Raw genomic sequence first — 19,311 nt, forward strand, 5'->3', positions numbered from 1 at the left:
AACAACACCATCTATCGCACCATCACACCTATATCACAGTCAAATTCTAGTCACGATGGGTCGCTCGACAAGAGGATGCAGGGCGCCTAAGCACAAAAGGAGCCCAAAATCTAGTCCAGAGATACCGGGCACCCCCATGACTGTGGACTCCGACTGCCCAAGCACTCCTTGGGACTACGATGGGACAGAGTCCCTGTACCAAGAAGACAATCTATTCTTCTTGGAAGACAAATGCGCCTACTATATCACCTGGCCCATTTGTCGATTCCTCTGGCACATATTTCTCTTCCCCCTGTGGATGAGTATTCTCCGACCGACCGTCTGGGATATGGCACTTAAGCCAATCCTGTGGATACTGAGAAAGATTCCCTGGGAAGAGATATACTTCCAGACAGTGTGGGAGAGAATAATAGTGCAAGGTCTCTGGGAAGAGCTGCCGTCTCTTCTCCTGTGGGCCATGTCTCTTCCTCTGCCAGCCGTGAAGAGACCCATGTCTACACTCCAATACCTCTGGGAGGAGATCTTCTTGCCCATAGTCATCCTTCTCTGCATCAAATGCTATAGATTCTCTCGCGCCCTCTATCGCGCCTTGGAGCCAGTGCGCCGATACATCTTGCGCCCGATAGTACACCCCATCCTCCGTGCTCTCATAGGAGCACACAGGGTGGCTTTGTACTTCTGCACGTGGTTATCCTTCTCGATCTGTTCTGCGTCGCATAGAGCGTACACTTGGGATCGAGGGGTAAGTCCATTCTCAACTGTTTGAAGAATATAGCTAACGGATTCACAGTATATTACCACGGCCGAGTATTCTGAGTCGACGAGGACGGAGTTTCCTGTGATACCGCATCAGCTGCCGTATACAGTGAGGGGGTTTCTTTTTGAGCTTCTGTTTGGGAACTGGTGGAGGTGGTGAATTCTGAAGAGGATACCATGAGAGCCTTGTCGAGATTGGTTGTTGATTCGCTCTCTTGGGTGATCTGTCTTGCCTCTGGAGTTGTTGACGTACATGATCCCTTGTTTTGTATTGCGTTTGGGAAAACATAGCGCAGGAGTTGGAGTTCTGTCAAGTCTTGATGACCTATTTAGTTTACTTTGTACCAAATGTTGGAGTTCTTCATAACTAATCTCACAATAAAAACATTAAAACCTCCAAAGTGCAACCGACTTGATCACCAACATCATGCTGTTACACAAACTACTCCTCCCTCGAATCTCACTCTGCCTCGTTATAATTAGTCAACATCCACGATCTGTCGTACTCACTACTCCAGCAGTCTTGTATTACTCATCCAGCCTCGATGGTGTGCAAATGTGCAACACACAACGCTCAGTATGGCGGCACTGCCTCGAGCTGCGGCTCTTTTGGCGGCGCCTAGATAAACTGCTTGTTCTTTATTAGGGCCCGTTACACCCCAGATCTTGAGTTCTTTGTCCTCTACAATCTTCATCTTCGTGCCTGACAATCCCCATTCTTTGCCCTACAGCATTCTCTGTCCATTGCAATCCCTTTCTTGTCCTCTAACGGCTCCTTTGTTTGATCGCCAACAATGTCGGATGAAGTTAAAGTCGCTATTGCATATTCCACTGCTGGACTGGTTGTGTCCTGTGTTGGTGTATTCTTTGCATTCAAGGTGTATTGGCACAAGAAGCACAACAAGTGGAACATAATGAGGAATGCATTTTGTTGATAAAGAGTGGCCAAACACCATCGGGTGTTGGATTAAGGTACGGTATCAAGTCTCCCTTGTGTGTTGCAAGTATTAATGCTATTGCAGGATATTTTCAACGAGCCGACCGAACGAAGCATGATCAAACAATACCCTGCTATAACGACGACGAGAAGCAAGCTGATGGACGATGCATAACAGTACCAAATGCAAGCCCGACTTGCCATTTTAATTGAAGAAGGATATACTATAAGGCTGGACTTGTTGACCTTATGTCGGGCAAATTCCACGATGCAAGCGACATGGGAACATGGGTGATTGGAGATATAGATGGGGCAGTTTCGATTCTTTATAGATGGACATAATAACAGGCATGTAACAGATGTGTAATTATACTTAGCTAGTGCGAGACTCAAGTGGAAAAACTTCAAACCATACCCATAGTAGAAAAGCAGCAAGTGCTGTGATTGACGCAGCTACTCCCCAGAACTCTAGACTACCTGCCGATATGGGATATGTAGGGAATGAACGGTATCCGTGATCTAATCAATCTCGAGTGCGGCCAATACAGAGTGAAAGCTGCAAGAAAGTTCAGTGTCCTCACCTTGCGCTCTGTGGTCAGCAGCCAACCACACAACATACAACATGAGGCGAGCAAACCAGGTCGCCTCTCCCAAATTCTGACCAATCATATCACACCGACACGCTTAGTGCGATGGCCCAAGTTTCATATTTGCTTGATACAATGGATATGAAGAACATTCTACTGGTATGTTACAAGGGAACACATGTTTAAATCGTTGGGTTTATATCTCCTGAAATATCAATGTCTATATGTGTAACAATATAATTCAAAGAACAAAACAAATATCTGCTCGAGGAAAGGAACTAAACATTTAGGAATGAATACCCCAGAAGCCTTATGCCTGCCATCCTTCGTCGCCCTTGCCATTTTACCTCTATATACAACAAGTTCAGGGAAACAAGATAATCCTAAAATGAATAGGCTCTAGGTTATCATTGCGACGCTCAAGGGAATCCCACGCGTTCCGGTCGTCGAGATACGCCTGGTGAGTTTTCCCCTACTGGAGAAGGAGGAGGAGGATGTAGACGTTGTGGCGCATCTGGAATCCGGGGTGAATGTTGTCGCGCCGTTGGCATTAATTGAGGTGGGATGGCAGTAAATTCCATTCTGTTAGAGCAAAACATTAGATATGTAATGCAAATAGGGCATCAAAGATAAAGTAGAAATAAAAATAAATTATACCGAGAGGCTGGATCAAGTCGCACTATAGTAACTCTAATAGCTGGGGTCTCAATATCGTTACGGGCGTCATTCCGACGACGGAGTCCGACATATGCGAACCAAGCACTCAGAGCCGAAACAAGCAATCCAGGTAGCGTACTAATGATAGTCACAATAGCTTCCGTGGATAGATTACCCATGCTCAAAGGGATTCAATTTAGGCTGGGGAAATTGCAAAGCGAGGTCAAGATTGAGAAGACAAGTATATGGACTGTCTAGCAACTCAGAAGAAAAGTAAGAAGGGAACGGGACAAAGGCACGCAGAAATTTACAGACAAGAAAATGGAGGAGTTGCGGCTGCAAGATTGTCTTGGGTTGGTTGGTATGCGGGAAGGTGCGGTCTGATGTGTTTGAGCGCAAGCTCGACTATTTAGGCTGGGCGTTTTCTTGTGAGCCATATCGCCAGAAGAACGACTTCAGGGAACATATTAACCTCCGAAGTCGGTTCTTCTCCAGTAAGGAATATAATGTTGTAATTGATTTCTATCTCTCAAGATGAGATTATACATGTATTGTAGTGTTAGAGTATCGCAGAGAAAAGTCAACAGCTGAATGCAAAGCCAACATCCATAGTACCTACTTAGGTAGGTTGCATTACTATTTTAGTTCCCGTTTACGGTGGGGAGATGAGACTTACAGAATCCCCCGATCGTCCATCCCGCCGATCTGATGACAGTCCCCTGGGATGTAACGGCTACAGTAAGTAAAGAATTCTACCAGTATTTATTACAAAAGAAACCTTCTCTCGATTGTTAGGCTTATCCAGATCTATATACTAGAAGTAACGATGAAGAGAAATAAGAATAATTTAGAAAATCACACCCCAGAAGCGTCACGCCTGCTACCATCCATCGCTCGTCCTCTTTCGTCTCAGCCAAAGAGACCTTCATATTTCCTGATGATGTTCCACTCTCTCCAGTCGTCTGAGTACACCTGATGAGCTTTCTCCTACCAGATTCGGTGGTGAATTTGTGTGCGGCGGTTGTGAATGCGGTGGTGAAATTGGGGGTATCGTCGGCATTGAAGGAAGCGGGATAGCAGTGGATGACGGCCTAAATCAATAAGCGTTAGTTGTGGCACGAAACAATGTATCTGGGAAAGAGACATACCATCCGTGTATTAGGAAAGTTGGATAAAGTCGTACTGGAACAAGTCCAACAGTCTCGATATCACTGGGTGGAGAATTGCGACGATGAAGTGATGTATAGGCGAACCAAGCGCTCAAAGATGACACAAGTAATGCTAGTAATCCTAGAATTGTGCCAATAATAGTTAAAATAACTTCTGCTGATAGATCACTCATGTTAAAGAATAAGTTTAACTCATGCTACAGAAATTGCAAGATTGAGGATGAGGTTGAGAATGAGAGGAAAGTTGTATAAAAAAAAAAGCTATCTGACATTTAAGTGAACCAACCAACCCGGTTGAGGCGGCGGCGCACTGAGCTTTTGGCATGTACAGCCCGCAGGGGTCTCAAATGTTAGCGTAAGACCGAATTTTGCCACTTTAGTATTTCTTTAATAAATTACCCTACAATAGAGCATTTTTCAACTGGAAAAATAGTACATTAACAATCTTAGGACTCTTATTAAGAAGCTAATCTATTTTTCTAGCTTTCTTTACTGCTATTTTCTAGGATTAGAAGTAAACTGGTTCTCTGTACCGAACTAATATTTGAGACCCCTGCGGGCTGTAGTAGGAAGTTCCATTAGTACTATGCTTGGGACACTGGACCGATTAGCTTCATTTAGGGCGGATCCTGGCAAGCCCGGGGCAGGGACCGGACAAGCGCTAAATTGACGGGATGTCCTTCTATCTTTGGTAGAGAAGCCCACAGAGAGAAGCAACTTAACTTCTTACAGGTTGGTCGAAAGCTACCTGGGCATAAGGGGGAGGAGCGCATTGGCTGGTATTGTAACAGAAAAAACTTGGACCATTCCAACAACAAATAGCCAGACATGGAGGCTGAGACTTCCCAGAGGAAGCGGGTATCAAAAAATGATTCAGACCTTATCATGTCAAAGCTTGAGGCGCACGTCTGATAATACTGTCGGCCGTTGGTGTGCCACAAAGCTATCAAGCGGGCAGTTTTGAGAGGCTGCGAGGACAGCATATGCAGCAGCTCACGGCTATGGCACTAATACTGACACTGGCACTGACGCTGGACGTTATTTACATCTATAAGTTGCTGTTTTTCTTTTCTTGGTAACGTAAGGCAATCTCTTTAATAAGATTCTAGTACTCAGATTATGATTAAGTCAAGTTCAGGAAGAGGAAGTTGTCTAAGACGCTGAGAGGAAACAAGAAATAGACCTGTAGCATTGCTGTAAGTAGAATAGTCAGGACTGTAGGTGGCATCGAGTATCGGGAATAAACAATCACTTTGACACTAATTTAGTTCCCGCATAATGTGGGGAAGCGAGACCTGCACCCTTGCCCGGTATTAGCTAAAGCACCTCAGTTAAAGAACATCTAATTCACTAAACACCGACGGTCTACGTTGGATACAACAATTAATATATTGAATACAAGTAAGAGTGGTTTAGCTCCATTATTATATTTCGCAAGACCTTTTCCCCTCTCCTTAGCCTAAGCAAGCTCGATAAACACAAAATGAAGAATGCTCAGTGGCAAATTACAAAGCCAGTAAGCACTGCACTGCCACTACAAGGCATTCAGCCCTTATGTAAGGTCAGTGTCCAATGACATAAAATACGACTAAGATTGGTGCACTCGACTTACATTGGCAAGTTTGACTCGTTCGTCTGACACGATGGTTGGTTACGATCAGGCTCGCCTTGGCTACTGCTCGAAGTCACGTAAGAGGGCTACAGGTGGGAGTTGCAATTGGGGAAAGTGTTTGCTTGACGATGAGAGAGTCGTTGGGGCTTCGGATGATGAGGTTTTTTCCAGACTATAACGTTTAGTGCTAGAAAGCAACTAGATAGAAACCCATAAAAGGCATACCTCGATAGAGTAGTACTCGTTTGTGAAACAATAAATTCGATTGCTGAGGTTTCAATGTCATTGCGAGAGATGTTGCGGCGGCGTAGCGTTAAATAGGCGAGCCAGGCACTTAAAGATGCAATCAAGAGAGCAGGAATCGCACTGACAAGGGTGATGATAGCGTCAACGTTTAGTCGAGTCATATTGAATAATTGCCCTAAGCTTGAGGAAGGCTGAAATATCCAGAGTCGAGACCAAGTAACTTATATACCTACTTACAAAAGTCCAGCAGTTTTGTACATGAGACAACCTGTTGATGTAATGCTATTCTTTACCAGGATTTGTTCTCAGCCCAGTTGAATTCGCCATTCGGCATGTGCCAAAGGCGCCACGAAAGAATCGGGTTCATAAAGAAATGGGGGTTCATGAAATGTCCCATCTATGTCATGGTAAGTTTCAGTATGTCATTCTTCCATGAACTCGAGATGTGCCGCTGACGCGCGGTAGGTCGCTACGGTCTAGAACTTTGGATGCGAGGATCTTCTTCTTGGCATAGAAATGGGATCTCAACGGTCATGGCTCCTGCCTTACGATATAACGTCATAGGCGGCTGACAACGAGGGCCTTGTCATAATTTAACTGGCTAGCTGCCAAAGCAACAAAAGTCTAGAACGTTTGTCAATGACGATGCGTGTTCGCGAAAATCACGAGCTGTTCATTTTCCTCCCTGCAAAAACGGACTGAGACCCTATTGGGCAGGCTGTTCATTCTCCGTTGCAGATCTCCGTCGAAATAATGTTGCGTAAGGGGAAATGTTTTGTCGAGCAATTACATAGTGTATGGTCTAGATTTGATCTACGGGGTGATCTACCCATAGATCAGAACTCCGTGTAAGCAGATAAACCAAACTGACAGATACCTTCCATGCCGAAGCGGCCCGGCGAAGTACGGTGGGTACCGGAGCATGGTACCGAGAGGCATGGAGTATACGGCCTGAAAGGTTCTGGACCACGAACTGTAGCGCGAACCCATTAACGCGTCCACCCGCCCAGACGTCACCATCCAAGCGCGCCATGTCGCGCCGCCAACTCTCAGCCCCACAACTCAAGTAGAGATCTCATCTCACCTCATCACTCGCGACATCCCTATCCCACTACAGAGTACTCTCCTTCCAAATATCCAATTCCTCGACAAAGCCCAATCTCCAGAAGTTTATCAACTCAAATATATAAAATGGCGACCCACAAGCGCAAACGATCCGTCTCCGAGCTTTGCGCCTCACCCTCATCAGTCTCATCCTTCGACTCTCCTCCACGCGTTAACAGCACCATAACCAACCCTTTCACCATCATGGCTTCAGCACCGATTCATCTTCATAGTCGAACTATGAAGCGATTTCGCGATAATAGACCTTCTGCTGAGATGATTCATCGTGAGTTTTTGTCTTAGATGAGTTTTGAAGACAATTTGCTAATAGTATGCCAGAACGAACGCTTAATATGCTGTACTCGGCGCAGAACCAGAGTCAACACGCCGAAATCCCATCAGAACATATGCAAACGGAAGCGCAAACTACAAGACCCGAGTCAACGCAACAATCCCTCCATCGATTCTGGAATATCTCTTCTGCACCATCGGCGTCGACTTCTACTCTCAACCAAACCGAACTGGCACCTTCAAACTGCGATGACTGTGGTGTTAGCTTGAACGGCGGCGAGAATGGCATGGGTGTGGATGGATTCGATAACGAGGATCACTCATGCGGTGCTTGTGGCAAGCATGTCTGTTTTAGCTGCTCTGTCAGCAACCTCGGCGAGCAGAAACGATGTCTGCGGTGCGCAGGTCGAAATGACACGACGAGTCACAATTCCGCAAACGTACAAACTGCGATGGCTTTTTGAGGGTTGGGATATAGGATTGGGCAATTGGGGATATTAGCGACAACACTTGGGTTATTACAACGGCGTTCATACCAGGGCACAACAGGGGGATACCATTTGCATGGATTGCTGGGATAGCATCACCAACGGGCATTTCAGAAGGATACATAGGTAGTTAAATATATACAACATCAGTACACTCAACATTGCACTCTGAGTGCACTTGCAGTGTAACATATTCAATCAACGAAGCATGAGTGTAGCAAAGTGAACCATGTATTAAATATGAGCTTATGGAAGCAATTTCTCTATAAAATCAACGCAATTTCGCACAAGAACCTAGATATTCCTATCTAACCGCGGCGGCGAGTGGTGGGGCTCTTCTTGGGAGTAGCCGTGGTAGAGGCAGAAGGGCTCAGAGTGCTGGTAGCAGGCTTGGCCTCGATGGGAGAGACCTTGCGCTTGCCCTTGGCCTTCTCGGAGGGAGCGTTCCAGTACCAGATCATCTGGAGAGCAAGGATGGCGTTGAGAGCGAAGCCAGAAATGAATCCCCAGAGAATGAGCTTGTCGTCAACCTCCTGGAGGGTTGTGAAAATTCGGGAAAGAGAACCGGCGAGGTAGTTGAAGACCTGAATATGTTAGTTGTTGCTTTACAAACTGGAGACTTGGGATGACTTACAGCAAAAGCACTGAGCTGACCGGTGCTACCCTGCTGGAAGATGGTGAAGATCTGGGGAAGCTTGCTAGCGACGCTCAGGGCACCAGCACCAGCCTGTAGCTGGCTCAAGGTCTGCGCATCGACAATATTCTCAGCGAACAAAGTAGCAGCGGCGGCAGCAAGACCAGCGACAAAGACAGCAGCAAGACTAGCTCGGCCGCTGTAGTTGAGGACAAGCACCGAGATGATGACGTTCTGTCCAACGATCAAGGCAGTCTCGCCGAAGGTGCTGAAAGGGAAGCCATTTCGGATGTTGTAGGCGAGCGAGATGATGTATGAAGCAGTCTCGAGGACATAAGAGAGGAAAGACACGCCCTCGGCGGACTTGGACGAGAGGAGCTTCTTGATCTGGGGAACCTTGACGACGGCGGAGGCAGCGATGATTCCGATACCGAGAGCCTTGGAGACACCGAGCTTGATGCAGTCGACATCCTCGATGTTGACGTCGAGAAGAAGAGACTTGTAGCAAGTCTCGCCGATGAGAGAAACGCCAATGTCGCGAATGGGCGCGGGGATGTTGTGCGTGATAGCTGTAATGGCCGGCTTGACGGCATCGACGGCGGGTTTAAGGGCGTCCATAATGGTGATGTTTTTGTCTTTCAAGATGTCAAGAATGAAATCTAGAGTGGTGGATGGGAAAAAAGTGGTCAAAACTCAATAAAGGATCTTGGTCAAGGAGTGTGAAAGAAGATGACAAAAAGACGTCACTGTGCTTGAGATTGGGGATGAAAACCTTCGAGAAGGGAAGAGGCCAGCAATGCGGCAATGAATTTGGAGATGAAACTTTTCCTGAAACGGTTTAGTGGATACCAACCCTGGTTCTGCCCTACGACGGCGCAAGTGGCTTACCCTAGAAGGGAGGTAGGTCAACGGCTTGCTGCCTAGGTAATCGGGTCACCAATATCGTGAATGCAGATTGTTGACAAGATTTTTAACTTCTCATGGAATTTTTTTATTGAAAAACGGATTGCCAAGAACATTTGACTCACGCCCTGCAATTCCTTGATTTGTTATACTATAGTGTTCACTAATCCCACATTTTGCCGACGGTCAACAAACTTCACGCCTCCCGCGAACGAAGGCCATCATGATAATGGCCATATTTCATCTGAGTGGCAAACATCATCCCAAGAAGGTCCAGTAAGCTTCATAGAGAGCTTGCGGCTTATCCGAGTCTATCAAATAGACATCTAGTTCACCACATCAAGGTTAAAGAATCAACCTTACTGCACACCTTACCATCTCAACGATGCTTATTCATACTATACGCAGAATGCACCCTCGTCCGTTAAGGAATATAGGTAAGCAGACGTCTCCTACTAGTGGAAAGTCATCAAAGTTTAAGTTAGACGGGTTACTCACCTTGGAAGGTCGACAGAGTACTTTTCAGCGACGCCCATGGCAGCCAGAAGACAACAACCAAAGATGGCTGGAGGGCAATCACATATAAAGGAAAGGCGGCATGGGTCAGTTCTAGACGAGGCATCACCTAATACACCCTGTATAGGATTGGATGAGGTTTGTAGAATACTTAAATTTGCTTAGTGTAGTTCGGAAATGGTGTTTTCAAGTTGGTGAGCTGTCCTGTGATAGATGTGTAGTGCACGATGGAATGATGAAAAGACGACCACCATTCAAGTGTACCGTGTCGAGAAACTTGCATCCAAAACAGGCCTCCATAGTCATGTGGTGGAGAGGTGGTAACGTCTGCAATATAGAGGTACGACTTTGTGGTCCTCAAGCTGCCAATATACAGGTCCCTTACATGCTGCACTGGCATCTTCTCGAGGGTCTTATCAAACTGAAACTGGCCCAAGCATTCCCGGTGACCATTTTCATATTGTAGCAGAATCCCGGTGATGGGTCGATGACCAAATGCTGTATCTCTGCAGAGGGTCATATCCACAATCCCTTCCATACTGCATGATGATACGAACCATGACTCAGTGTTATGGGTCCAGAAGCACGGAGGGTTCGGTATAAGTGAGGGAGGGAAAGGACGCTGGATAGGCGGCTCAAGTTCATCAAATGCAATATATCTGAGCGACTTTCGATGCACCGACGTTGAATCGTTGAACCAGATCTGCGTTCCATTTGGTGAAGGCGTTAGAATCCTATCGAGAGCTAGACAAGATTCCGGGGGACCGCTTGTTCCAAAGAGGGTGTTTCTACCTTTATTCGTAATGAACACAAGACAGGCCGAGATCCAATCTCCTGCTGCTAGTGCATATCTTCGACATATCTCAGTCACAAATTCTCCTTCATTAAGTGGCATATAGATGAAGAAGTCGCGCGGGAAAGCACCGTCCATATCTGCATAAAAGCCAGTACTATCATTCTCATGAGCATGAATCATTGCAACGTAGCTTCCGCCAGTCACTGCTGTATATCCGGTTATACCGTTGGTATTGCAATTAAAGAACGTCATCATAAGTCTTTCGGGAAAGACATTGACTTGATCGAACGTCGTGATATCAATGATATCGTTTGGATGTTCAGGGCTCACCCAACCAACATAATTGCTGGCGTCATCTGGTATCGTCTCATTACAAATGAGAATGTCCCTAACTTTGAGACCCTGACCTGATGTTAATATTGAGCTTGACTTGCAGGTGGCACTTACGTCAGATTTAATTGTGATCTTGTCAACATCACACAGAGTAGAGATGGTTCTCCACCACGACTTCACAATTGGTGTATGTCCTACTAATGAGGCCTCTGCTGGACAGAATTTTACAAAGCGAATCCCACGACAATCTTCAGCGATCCATATCTTACCGACAGACTCCCCCTGCTTGCTGAATAACCTAGTGTGATCTTCATTGCAAAGCTTTGGCGCCGTGTTGCTAATGCTCTTCACATAGCGTAGACCTTCGATGGTTGTGTAACTAACATACACATCTTGTGTTAGGTCAACAGTCATATCACAGACATCAGTCCCCAGCGACTGTGCTTCTGTCGTGATGACAGCGCATTCACGGACAAGGAATCCAGTTATGGTCATCAATATCTCAGCCGGAAGTCTAATCTGAAGCTCATCCCTCAACTTTGGAGCCAGAAGACGCTTGATACGACGAGAGCGTCTGTTTCTCTCGTGTCCAGGAGGGTCAAAAGCGTAGTCTCCAGCAGCGATCAACGCATCCGAGATGTCGTATTGCCTGAAGTCAAGACAGTCGTTGTGAAAGAAAGGCACGCGGCGACCCTCTAACATGCATCGAGGTCTGGCACAAGTGTGCAGATTGATCCATTCAAAACCGTCGTGTATAGTGTCGGACATACGGAGGTTAAACTACATCGATAATCGAAGGCCCCCAATGTCTATCTTTACGTGAGCCATTGCCAACATCACACGATCGGACCAACAGACGTGCGACGACCAAGTCGTATTCTTCCAACTCGAACTGGCAGAGGCGACATCTTGTATCCGCCATGCAAAAGTATGGTGCTTCATCAGATGAGTCCATGGCTTCGGGATGTCGAGACAAAAAGCGCCAACCGTTCCCAAGGTTGCGTGTCGTATCAGGTAATTACGCTGGATTCCGTTGACAATCAGAACGCTACCTAACTATAACATTAATCGGTACCAGATAGTTGAAGTTAAGTGGCTTACCCTACAGAGAAGCAGGTCAACGGCTTTCTGCCCAGCTTTCCGGGACCATTTATTCGGAGTGGCCCTGTTTCCCTGTCATTGATCAAACAATGACATCAGAGTCCAAATGTTTCACAAAGATGTGCATTCTCACGTTACTCAGAAACGACGAAACGAAAATTATGATTTATCACAGGTGATGAAATAATCATGCAGAAAATGAGAATATTCGAGATCATTCAGCTTCTTTCTCTGTCTGCACCTCAGAACGAAATCTTACAGATCTCATCTCAACTTGGCAGGTGGGGCCTCCTCGCTGCTGAGCAACTCGGCCACCGTTTTGGAGGCTGAGCTTGAGGGAACCAACTGGGCTTGTTCTAGAAAAGTACCTATTTTCGTGCTTTTTACCGTTGGGCTTAGTATCACACAGCCAGCGTGTGCGAGATGCGAAAAATCCACTACCTTGTACAGATAGACAGTGACAACGGAGAGGGAGGGATCACCCGGCAAAGATGCACGTGTCAGGCCACGGTAAGTTGAGGCATAAGGCCAAGAGAAGCACGCCAACGTCTGCGCTGTGATGTTTAGGTGCGTTAGTTTAGGCTCTACTGTCGGCTGTTGTGTACTCAATTCTCGGAAAGATATTGCTGGTAGCGAGCCTTGAAGGGTAGACACTGCAGGTATAAACGAGGATAAGCTGTGCAACAAAGGGAAGAATCGATGAATAAAGATCAACATTGTGATGATACAGCAGATGACAAACAAGGTCAGCTGCTAAGGAAACCCGAGGTATCAAGTACTGTAACAAAGTACCTGCCAGCCACACACCCAATCTTGTCTTGCCAGGCACATCCATGTCTTTTACATGGGAAACCAACATTTGTCACTTGTTGTCTTCCTTCTTTTTTCACTTCCTTTGTGTGCCTTGTATCAATTGCCTTGCTTGTTCTTTCCTGCTTGTGCTTTAATCTTCTGCCCACTTCCATTTCCTTTGCCAAGCCGGGCTGGGCTGTCTATTTCATACCCCTGGCACTTTCCATCTCTGCCTGGTTGCGCTGCCTACTGACTTGTCCCTGTCCCTGGAGCATTTTAGTTTAGGTTGTCATTGTCATCAGCTGGGCTGGGCTCCATTCATAAGGTATCGGATCCCAACCTGACGGGCTGCGCCTGAGCAATATTTCTTTTCTTTTTGTGACTTTTTTTTATTGTTATCGCGTTTCAAGTTTCCCCATCATTTGTCACTTGCTTGCTTTTTCTTCCAGGACCGTTTAACCGAATGCGACATCGTCCTCGTCTACGGCTGCGTACCGTTGCATCTCTGTCTAACTTATCTTTCCGATCATCGACATCGATATCGACAATCGATCCGCTGACCTGACCGCCGATTGCCTCGCTATCCACGTTTCCCCGCGATTTGCCCTGGATGTGAAAGCGCTACTATCGTGGTCTTTTGTCAACGACTATCTACCCAACTTCAACTCTATCCTCGCCTAATCTTCAAACTTCACAACCATGGCGGCCCCTCCAAAGACAGAAACCCCGCCAGCGCCTGGCGCAACCTCGTCAACCCCGCCGCCTCCTCCCATTGAGTACGCATACATGTATGAGAAGGACAAGAGCCCTTCCAAACTATTAGATGCTCTGTTAAGATCTATAAGTCGTCATATTGTATGCGCCCATATTTTCTCGCTTGGACTTGAAGGAAGAAGACCGCTGTGACAAGAATCGCAAACTAACCATCTTACGTCATAATAGATATTCGAGATTGGAGATAAAAATGTCTGTCATCTTACACCAGAGAAACTGGCCGCATTTTACAAGGCTGTCGGAGGCGATTATGACTGTAAGTTGATTTCGTTGACTGTCTACCATAATATTTGTGCTGACAAGTTTCAGCTCTCTTCGAGATGCCCCACGAGTCCATCTCCTACATATGGCAAGTGACTGGATGCCAACATACAATGCAACCAACAGCGAACGATTTTGAGCCACCTTCAATACCTGCTCTCACCCCTAGAGGCTTTTCAAGATGGGAGTCTCTCGAGATTTTGCTTGGACCTGAGGAACACGTCCCTTTCTTGCAGTTTGCCGTCAAGAACTGGCAGCTAAAACACCCAGAGACCGGTCAAGAGTTTCCTCCAGAATTACCACCCACCGTTTTCCCATCACAACCAGATGCCGAGGTGGATCGCTGGCATAAGTCGTGCGCCGAAAAGCTAAGAAAGGAAGCGAATGCACGAGAAAGAGAGGCGTTCCGGGAAGCGGCACGAGAACCGACTGGTCCTGGCGAGCCTGGTGATGGACCGGAACCCAAGTTCGCATACTCTCACGTACGAGGTAGTGCATTTGCTGGAAACCGGGCTAGACCAGCGCCAGAGCGACCGTTGTACAATCATGTTCCGGGTAGACATGCAGGCCCGCGACCAACCAGACCTTCGCCTGAGAGATACAACAGCCGCTCCGATGAACATGCCCGACGACGAAGCTTCTCCGACTACAACCAGCCACCCTCACCAGATGTCCCACCACACCCAGCTAGGGGACCATCAGATACTTATCTTGACCCTAATACGAAGCGGCCCGCACCGCCGCGGCGACACAGTCAGCCCAGGCACTACTCTTCGGAATCTAGTGATGACGAACCTGTCCCTCCTCGTGCGAGAAAGCGATCCGACGTGAGCCCTCCCTCGCCGACATCTCGTCGATACTCGCCTTCCAATGAACGTCCGCCACCAGTTGCTAGTAACCCACCGCCGACCTTCCGTCCTCACCGCGCCGATGTAAGACCTGACGAGTCGGGTCGTCGCCGATCAACACATAGCCCTAGTCTTCGAGAGAAGCTTACAGAGAAGGTTTCGAACATTCTGCCCAACGGGCTTGGCAATAACGGTCAAGATCGTAACAGGAATGCACCCCGTACTGCGTCATATAACACTGATTCCTCACGCGGACGTCGAAGTCGCGACCGTCTTCCCCCGTCTCGTCTTAGCCGAAGCTACTCGGACATTTCGGCGGAGTCATCTGAAGCAGAGTCCAGTGACGAAGAATTCCACCGCAATCGGAGAATCCGCGAAGATCGCGATAGAGAGAGGGACCGCGAACGAGAGCGAGAACGCATTCGTGACAGGGGTCGACAACGGGAACTTGACCGAGAACGAGAGGAGGAAAGACGTGAGCGGTACCTGCGCCGACCAGACATGGAACGACGTACTAGCAGCCATGCAGACGCCGAACGTAGACGCGACTACCCCGGATGGGACCCACGATCTGAGAGGAAGAGATGGGATAAACGCCTGCCACCTGATGAGCGGGGGACGAGTCCTCTCGCAGGGTCAGGAAGACGGTACGCTGAACCGGCTTATCCCTAAGCTGGGATGTTAACTTGTTTCTTAGACCAGTACCTGCATCGGGCGTCGGAGCTGGGAAGTGATATAATGAGCATTTTCAACATGGATTTATGGATGGCTTTATTGGATATGGCCAGGTACATATGGATATGTAGTATGGCGTCTTTGGATAGAGTGAGGGCGATAATGTGACTATGAATACATACGGAAGTCTTGAACATGCATAGCTGCGTAGTATAGGACACAATAGGAATGCTACGAAATAACAAGCTTGATCATATTCAAAGCTGAATTTACCAATATCAGCAAACTCACAACAAAATAGCTCCAACCCCACGATTACGCCATACCCCCATAATTAAATGCCGCTCAAATCACGGTAGCTAAGCCGGGCAGCCGGGGCCGAATACCACGGTGCCTTCTTACTTGTCGACTACCGGGCCCCATCTTCTCAACCAAAAAAGAATTCCCCTTAGCGAGCCAACGAGAAATGCCGGATTAACATCAGGGGTCTTGTTCAAGCTTTCAACAAAAGGGAAGAAGGTCATCCCGTAGCGGGCCGAGATGGAGGCTCATTGTTCATGAGGGAAATAGAGCACTGAGTATGGTCCAGATTATTGTGTCGGGTTTGTTTAAAGCTATGTCTGCTCTCATATTACTTACCTTTCAGGACATGTCTGTTTCTCCGCTGTGAAGATCATCGTCAGATTCCCATGCAGTGGACCCTGTTTAGCAGCGGTTTACAACGGATTGCAATGGTAATAACACTCAATGTAGAGCTCCCCGAGAAGCCGAGACTACCACGAACAAGGGTGCATATCCCCAAGGAGATGTGAAACTCAGTTGGCCGCTGATTTAGACCGGAGACTGACCGAACCAAGACGTGGGGGCCTACCCTGATGAGGCGTAGTTGTAGAACTCGCCAACAGGAACTGGTTCATTACGCGGAGTTGTCGAGTGTGGTGTTGTAGCTGTATGTATGTCTTCTCTTGGTTTAGTGTGCGGCTGCAACTTGCTCAACATCGAGCTCATGTCCCTCCTCATCCTCTCTTGATACAATTCACGCATTCTTTTTTCATCTCCCATTCCTTTTTCCATTCCTTTTACATCTTCACAATGAAACCCAGTACGCCTCTTCGTTTGAGGGCCCTTCGACAGGCCACTCTCAGTAGCCGACTATCCCTCCCCGCCTCGGCGAGATGGCAGCATTCCCGGGCTATGTCGACTGTTGTTGACTACCATCCTCGGGCATCGCAGCCGCCACCTCCTCCTGCGGGAGCTAATGATGCTGTTGAGAAGCAGAGAGCGGAGAAAAGGAAGCAGATTCTGAGAGAGGCTGTTTCGTCGACTCAGGTTCGACATGATTGGACTAAGGATGAGATCGCTGCTATTTATTATCAGCCTGTTCTTGAGCTGGCGTACCAAGCTGTAAGTAAATCATTGTTCATACGTTGACTTTTTGAGACTTGAATACTGCCATTGTGCATCGATCCGACTCCACTCATTATACATATGTCACCATGACTGACAACAACCGATAGAGCACTGTACACCGTCGATGGCATAACCCAGCCGAAGTGCAACTCTGCACCCTGATGAACATCAAAACCGGCGGTTGTACCGAAGACTGCTCGTACTGCGCCCAATCCACCCGTTACCAAGAAGGCACCAAAGTCCCAGCCAAACGAGTCGAAAGTGTCGAGAGCGTCCTCGCAGCCGCGCGAACAGCCAAGGAGAAAGGAAGCACTCGCTTCTGCATGGGCGCTGCGTGGCGAGACATGCGTGGACGCAAAAACAGCCTCAAGAACATTAAGGCCATGGTGGAGGGCGTCAAGGGTATGGGCATGGAGGTATGTGTAACGTTGGGGATGATCGACGCCGAGCAGGCAAAGGAGCTCAAGGCGGCGGGTCTCACGGCGTACAACCACAACGTCGACACTAGTCGAGAGTTTTACCCGAATGTTATCACGACGCGCAGCTACGATGAGCGGTTGCAGACGCTGAGCCATGTTCGCGATGCTGGTATCAATGTTTGCTCTGGTGGAATTTTGGGTCTTGGAGAGACCAGTGAAGATCGTGTTGGTTTGCTTCACACTGTTTCGACGCTTCCAAGTCACCCGGAGAGCTTCCCTGTCAACGCCCTGGTTCCTATCAAGGGTACGCCACTTGGTGATAGACCCATGGTCGAATTCACTAGCATGCTGCGCACTATCGCCACAGCCCGTATCATCATGCCCTCGACCATCATCCGTATTGCAGCAGGTCGCAAGACCATGTCAGAGGAGAAGCAAGCGCTTTGCTTCATGGCTGGCGCGAATGCTATCTTCACGGGTGAGAAGATGCTCACAACTGAGTGTAACGGCTGGGACGAGGATGCGGCCATGTTTGGCCGATGGGGTCTCGAGCCCATGAAGAGCTTCAACAAGTCACCCCAGCCAGCTCCCGAGGTGCGAGTTCTGTAAGCCTCAATTGGAGATCGAAATCCTAGGAACTTATTCTCCGGCGGCGTTCCGGGAAAGCGGTCATGGGCATGCAAAAGAGCCAGGGTCCATGATAACCGAAGAAGCGGATAAAATGCAATATCACGTTAGCAGAAGCGCATGAGATGGGCAGGTGGGTGTTGGAAGAATGATCCTCTAAGATAGGCTAGAGAAATAAAGTAGCCTAATTGCTAGCCAAAAGATGATCAAATTATTTCACCTCTTATGCTCTCGGCGGCCAATTCTTGTGATACCCTGACGATGGGATAAAAAGGAAGAAAGAGCCAAGAGATAGGATATGGTGGAGCTAGAGAGTAGAATCAGGTTGCTTGGCAGCGCGCGTGACTCGCAGATTTCTTTTTCACTGGGCCAATCTCGTGACGATCTGCCACGGGAACATTAAATGACTATGGATTTGTTTTAAGTTCTGAGTGTATTCGCATGATTATCGTATTGAGATCAACTGCTTAGTGACGTATTACTTGACTGATGAACATTTGGTGATGCACACAAATGGTAGATGCTGTGCCTATCTCGTTTAGTATGTCGTTCGAAATACACGCCCTTGAAGCTGATTTTCGATTAAACATCCATGTAATTCCTGGATCAGAGTTTACTCCAACTTGGTCTTTACGAGAGGTTACTCTTTCATGTGACGATGGTTGATACTCAATTACCTCACTCTTTGGCCTTTCGGGCCGCAACACGACCCAGCTTAGACTCTGTGAGCAGGCTGCTACATCATACAGTAACAGTTTTTGTGTGATCTGTAAATTCCATACATCATATTCCCAGTCCAAGCGTCGACAAACTGGTTACACATTTTGTAGATATGGCACTGACACGGACACAGACACAGCACAGACTTGACAATCAGGCAGATGCAGTACAGCATGATAGACAGACATCTTCAACCAGACAGTCCTTCAATGTTGGTCAAAGAAAGGAAGGACTTTAGTTTCTAGATATCACTCATTGTCAGCGCCTGACCGCTTACTTTTTAGCACTTTCATGGCTTGGTTCTTGGCTTCTTCACCCACCCTCAACTTAGACCAGGCGCATTAGGTCCCGGCCTCAGAATCAACAGGAGCCTATCAAATGCTTCCGCTACAGGCTGTAGCCTCCCGAAAAGGACCAGTCCCAGGTCCCTGACTTGTCCCCTTGTCCCTTGAAAGTTAAGTCCAGCCCACCTTTTCTTTCCTGCCGCCGCCTTCGCCTTGCGCGCCCCTCCTTCCCTGGCCGGGCCAGGCATGGCATGGCATGTCTTGTGTCCATCTTGTTTATCCAATGCATTTCATTTCGTTTCAATGCATGCCATAGCATAGCATAGCCATACCGTACATATAACTTGCTGTCCCTCTCCCTTGTCTTACGG

At 47.7% G+C, this 19,311-nt stretch overlaps 9 protein-coding genes across 9 annotated transcripts; 5 read left to right on the forward strand and 4 right to left on the reverse strand.

Moving 5' to 3' along the window:
- Positions 1-136: 136 nt before the first annotated feature.
- Positions 137-916, forward strand: B0J16DRAFT_312918 (uncharacterized protein; the record flags this gene model as incomplete). The annotated part of the gene is made up of 2 exons (XM_046125087.1): positions 137-742; positions 791-916. The coding sequence occupies 2 exons, from the start codon at positions 137-139 to the stop codon at positions 914-916; spliced, it is 732 nt and encodes a 243-aa protein (XP_045988205.1).
- A 2,879-nt stretch (positions 917-3,795) lies between these two features.
- On the reverse strand, positions 3,796-4,326 carry B0J16DRAFT_326174 (uncharacterized protein). The gene is made up of 2 exons (XM_046125975.1): positions 4,086-4,326; positions 3,796-4,028 (listed from the first exon to the last, which is right to left on the reverse strand). Exons 1-2 carry the CDS (start codon positions 4,277-4,279, stop codon positions 3,863-3,865), a joined length of 360 nt encoding a protein of 119 aa, XP_045988206.1. The 5' UTR covers positions 4,280-4,326; the 3' UTR covers positions 3,796-3,862.
- Positions 4,327-5,507: 1,181 nt separating this feature from the next.
- On the reverse strand, positions 5,508-6,426 carry B0J16DRAFT_365876 (uncharacterized protein). Its single transcript, XM_046130061.1, has 3 exons — positions 5,944-6,426; positions 5,719-5,890; positions 5,508-5,657 (listed from the first exon to the last, which is right to left on the reverse strand). Exons 1-2 carry the CDS (start codon positions 6,123-6,125, stop codon positions 5,779-5,781), a joined length of 294 nt encoding a protein of 97 aa, XP_045988207.1. The 5' UTR covers positions 6,126-6,426; the 3' UTR covers positions 5,508-5,657; positions 5,719-5,778.
- Positions 6,427-7,019: 593 nt separating this feature from the next.
- B0J16DRAFT_1950 (uncharacterized protein) lies at positions 7,020-8,035 on the forward strand. Its single transcript, XM_046122865.1, has 2 exons — positions 7,020-7,354; positions 7,408-8,035. Exons 1-2 carry the CDS (start codon positions 7,156-7,158, stop codon positions 7,821-7,823), a joined length of 615 nt encoding a protein of 204 aa, XP_045988208.1. The 5' UTR covers positions 7,020-7,155; the 3' UTR covers positions 7,824-8,035.
- B0J16DRAFT_365878 (uncharacterized protein) lies at positions 8,014-9,243 on the reverse strand. Its single transcript, XM_046130062.1, has 2 exons — positions 8,482-9,243; positions 8,014-8,431 (listed from the first exon to the last, which is right to left on the reverse strand). The coding sequence occupies exons 1-2, from the start codon at positions 9,097-9,099 to the stop codon at positions 8,156-8,158; spliced, it is 894 nt and encodes a 297-aa protein (XP_045988209.1). The 5' UTR covers positions 9,100-9,243; the 3' UTR covers positions 8,014-8,155.
- A 532-nt stretch (positions 9,244-9,775) lies between these two features.
- Positions 9,776-12,071, reverse strand: B0J16DRAFT_1961 (uncharacterized protein). Its single transcript, XM_046122880.1, has one exon. It carries the CDS (start codon positions 11,795-11,797, stop codon positions 10,052-10,054), a length of 1,746 nt encoding a protein of 581 aa, XP_045988210.1. The 5' UTR covers positions 11,798-12,071; the 3' UTR covers positions 9,776-10,051.
- Positions 12,072-13,305: 1,234 nt separating this feature from the next.
- Positions 13,306-14,028, forward strand: B0J16DRAFT_326180 (uncharacterized protein). Its single transcript, XM_046125976.1, has 2 exons — positions 13,306-13,952; positions 14,006-14,028. Exon 1 carries the CDS (start codon positions 13,622-13,624, stop codon positions 13,826-13,828), a length of 207 nt encoding a protein of 68 aa, XP_045988211.1. The 5' UTR covers positions 13,306-13,621; the 3' UTR covers positions 13,829-13,952; positions 14,006-14,028.
- Positions 13,930-15,725, forward strand: B0J16DRAFT_326181 (uncharacterized protein). The gene has a single exon (XM_046125977.1). It carries the CDS (start codon positions 14,017-14,019, stop codon positions 15,475-15,477), a length of 1,461 nt encoding a protein of 486 aa, XP_045988212.1. The 5' UTR covers positions 13,930-14,016; the 3' UTR covers positions 15,478-15,725.
- Positions 15,726-16,572: 847 nt separating this feature from the next.
- B0J16DRAFT_312924 (uncharacterized protein) lies at positions 16,573-17,918 on the forward strand (the record flags this gene model as incomplete). The annotated part of the gene is made up of 2 exons (XM_046125088.1): positions 16,573-16,884; positions 16,998-17,918. 2 exons carry the CDS (start codon positions 16,573-16,575, stop codon positions 17,916-17,918), a joined length of 1,233 nt encoding a protein of 410 aa, XP_045988213.1.
- Between the last annotated feature and the right edge of the window lie 1,393 nt (positions 17,919-19,311).

This window comes from Fusarium flagelliforme (genome assembly GCF_020744385.1).
Source record: "Fusarium flagelliforme strain FIESC 12 MPI-CAGE-AA-0113 chromosome Unknown B0J16scaffold_1, whole genome shotgun sequence".
In the NCBI taxonomy this organism is placed as follows: Eukaryota; Fungi; Ascomycota; class Sordariomycetes; order Hypocreales; family Nectriaceae; genus Fusarium; species Fusarium flagelliforme.

What these genes read in the sequence shown, in the direction of transcription:
- B0J16DRAFT_365878 (XM_046130062.1), bottom strand. Translation starts at nt 9,099, where the DNA reads ATGGACGCCCTTAAACCCGCCGTCGATGCCGTCAAGCCGGCCATTACA. An exon ending in GTCAGCTCAGTGCTTTTGCT is followed by an intron (nt 8,432 to 8,481) that starts GTAAGTCATCCC and finishes TAACATATTCAG; the next exon opens with GTCTTCAACTACCTCGCCGG.
- B0J16DRAFT_1961 (XM_046122880.1), bottom strand. Translation starts at nt 11,797, where the DNA reads ATGTCCGACACTATACACGACGGTTTTGAATGGATCAATCTGCACACT.
- B0J16DRAFT_365876 (XM_046130061.1), bottom strand. Translation starts at nt 6,125, where the DNA reads ATGACTCGACTAAACGTTGACGCTATCATCACCCTTGTCAGTGCGATT. An exon ending in ACGAGTACTACTCTATCGAG is followed by an intron (nt 5,891 to 5,943) that starts GTATGCCTTTTA and finishes TAAACGTTATAG; the next exon opens with TCTGGAAAAAACCTCATCAT.
- B0J16DRAFT_326181 (XM_046125977.1), top strand. Translation starts at nt 14,017, where the DNA reads ATGCCCCACGAGTCCATCTCCTACATATGGCAAGTGACTGGATGCCAA.
- B0J16DRAFT_1950 (XM_046122865.1), top strand. Translation starts at nt 7,156, where the DNA reads ATGGCGACCCACAAGCGCAAACGATCCGTCTCCGAGCTTTGCGCCTCA. An exon ending in TTCTGCTGAGATGATTCATC is followed by an intron (nt 7,355 to 7,407) that starts GTGAGTTTTTGT and finishes ATAGTATGCCAG; the next exon opens with AACGAACGCTTAATATGCTG.
- B0J16DRAFT_326174 (XM_046125975.1), bottom strand. Translation starts at nt 4,279, where the DNA reads ATGAGTGATCTATCAGCAGAAGTTATTTTAACTATTATTGGCACAATT. An exon ending in ACTTTCCTAATACACGGATG is followed by an intron (nt 4,029 to 4,085) that starts GTATGTCTCTTT and finishes TTATTGATTTAG; the next exon opens with GCCGTCATCCACTGCTATCC.
- B0J16DRAFT_326180 (XM_046125976.1), top strand. Translation starts at nt 13,622, where the DNA reads ATGGCGGCCCCTCCAAAGACAGAAACCCCGCCAGCGCCTGGCGCAACC.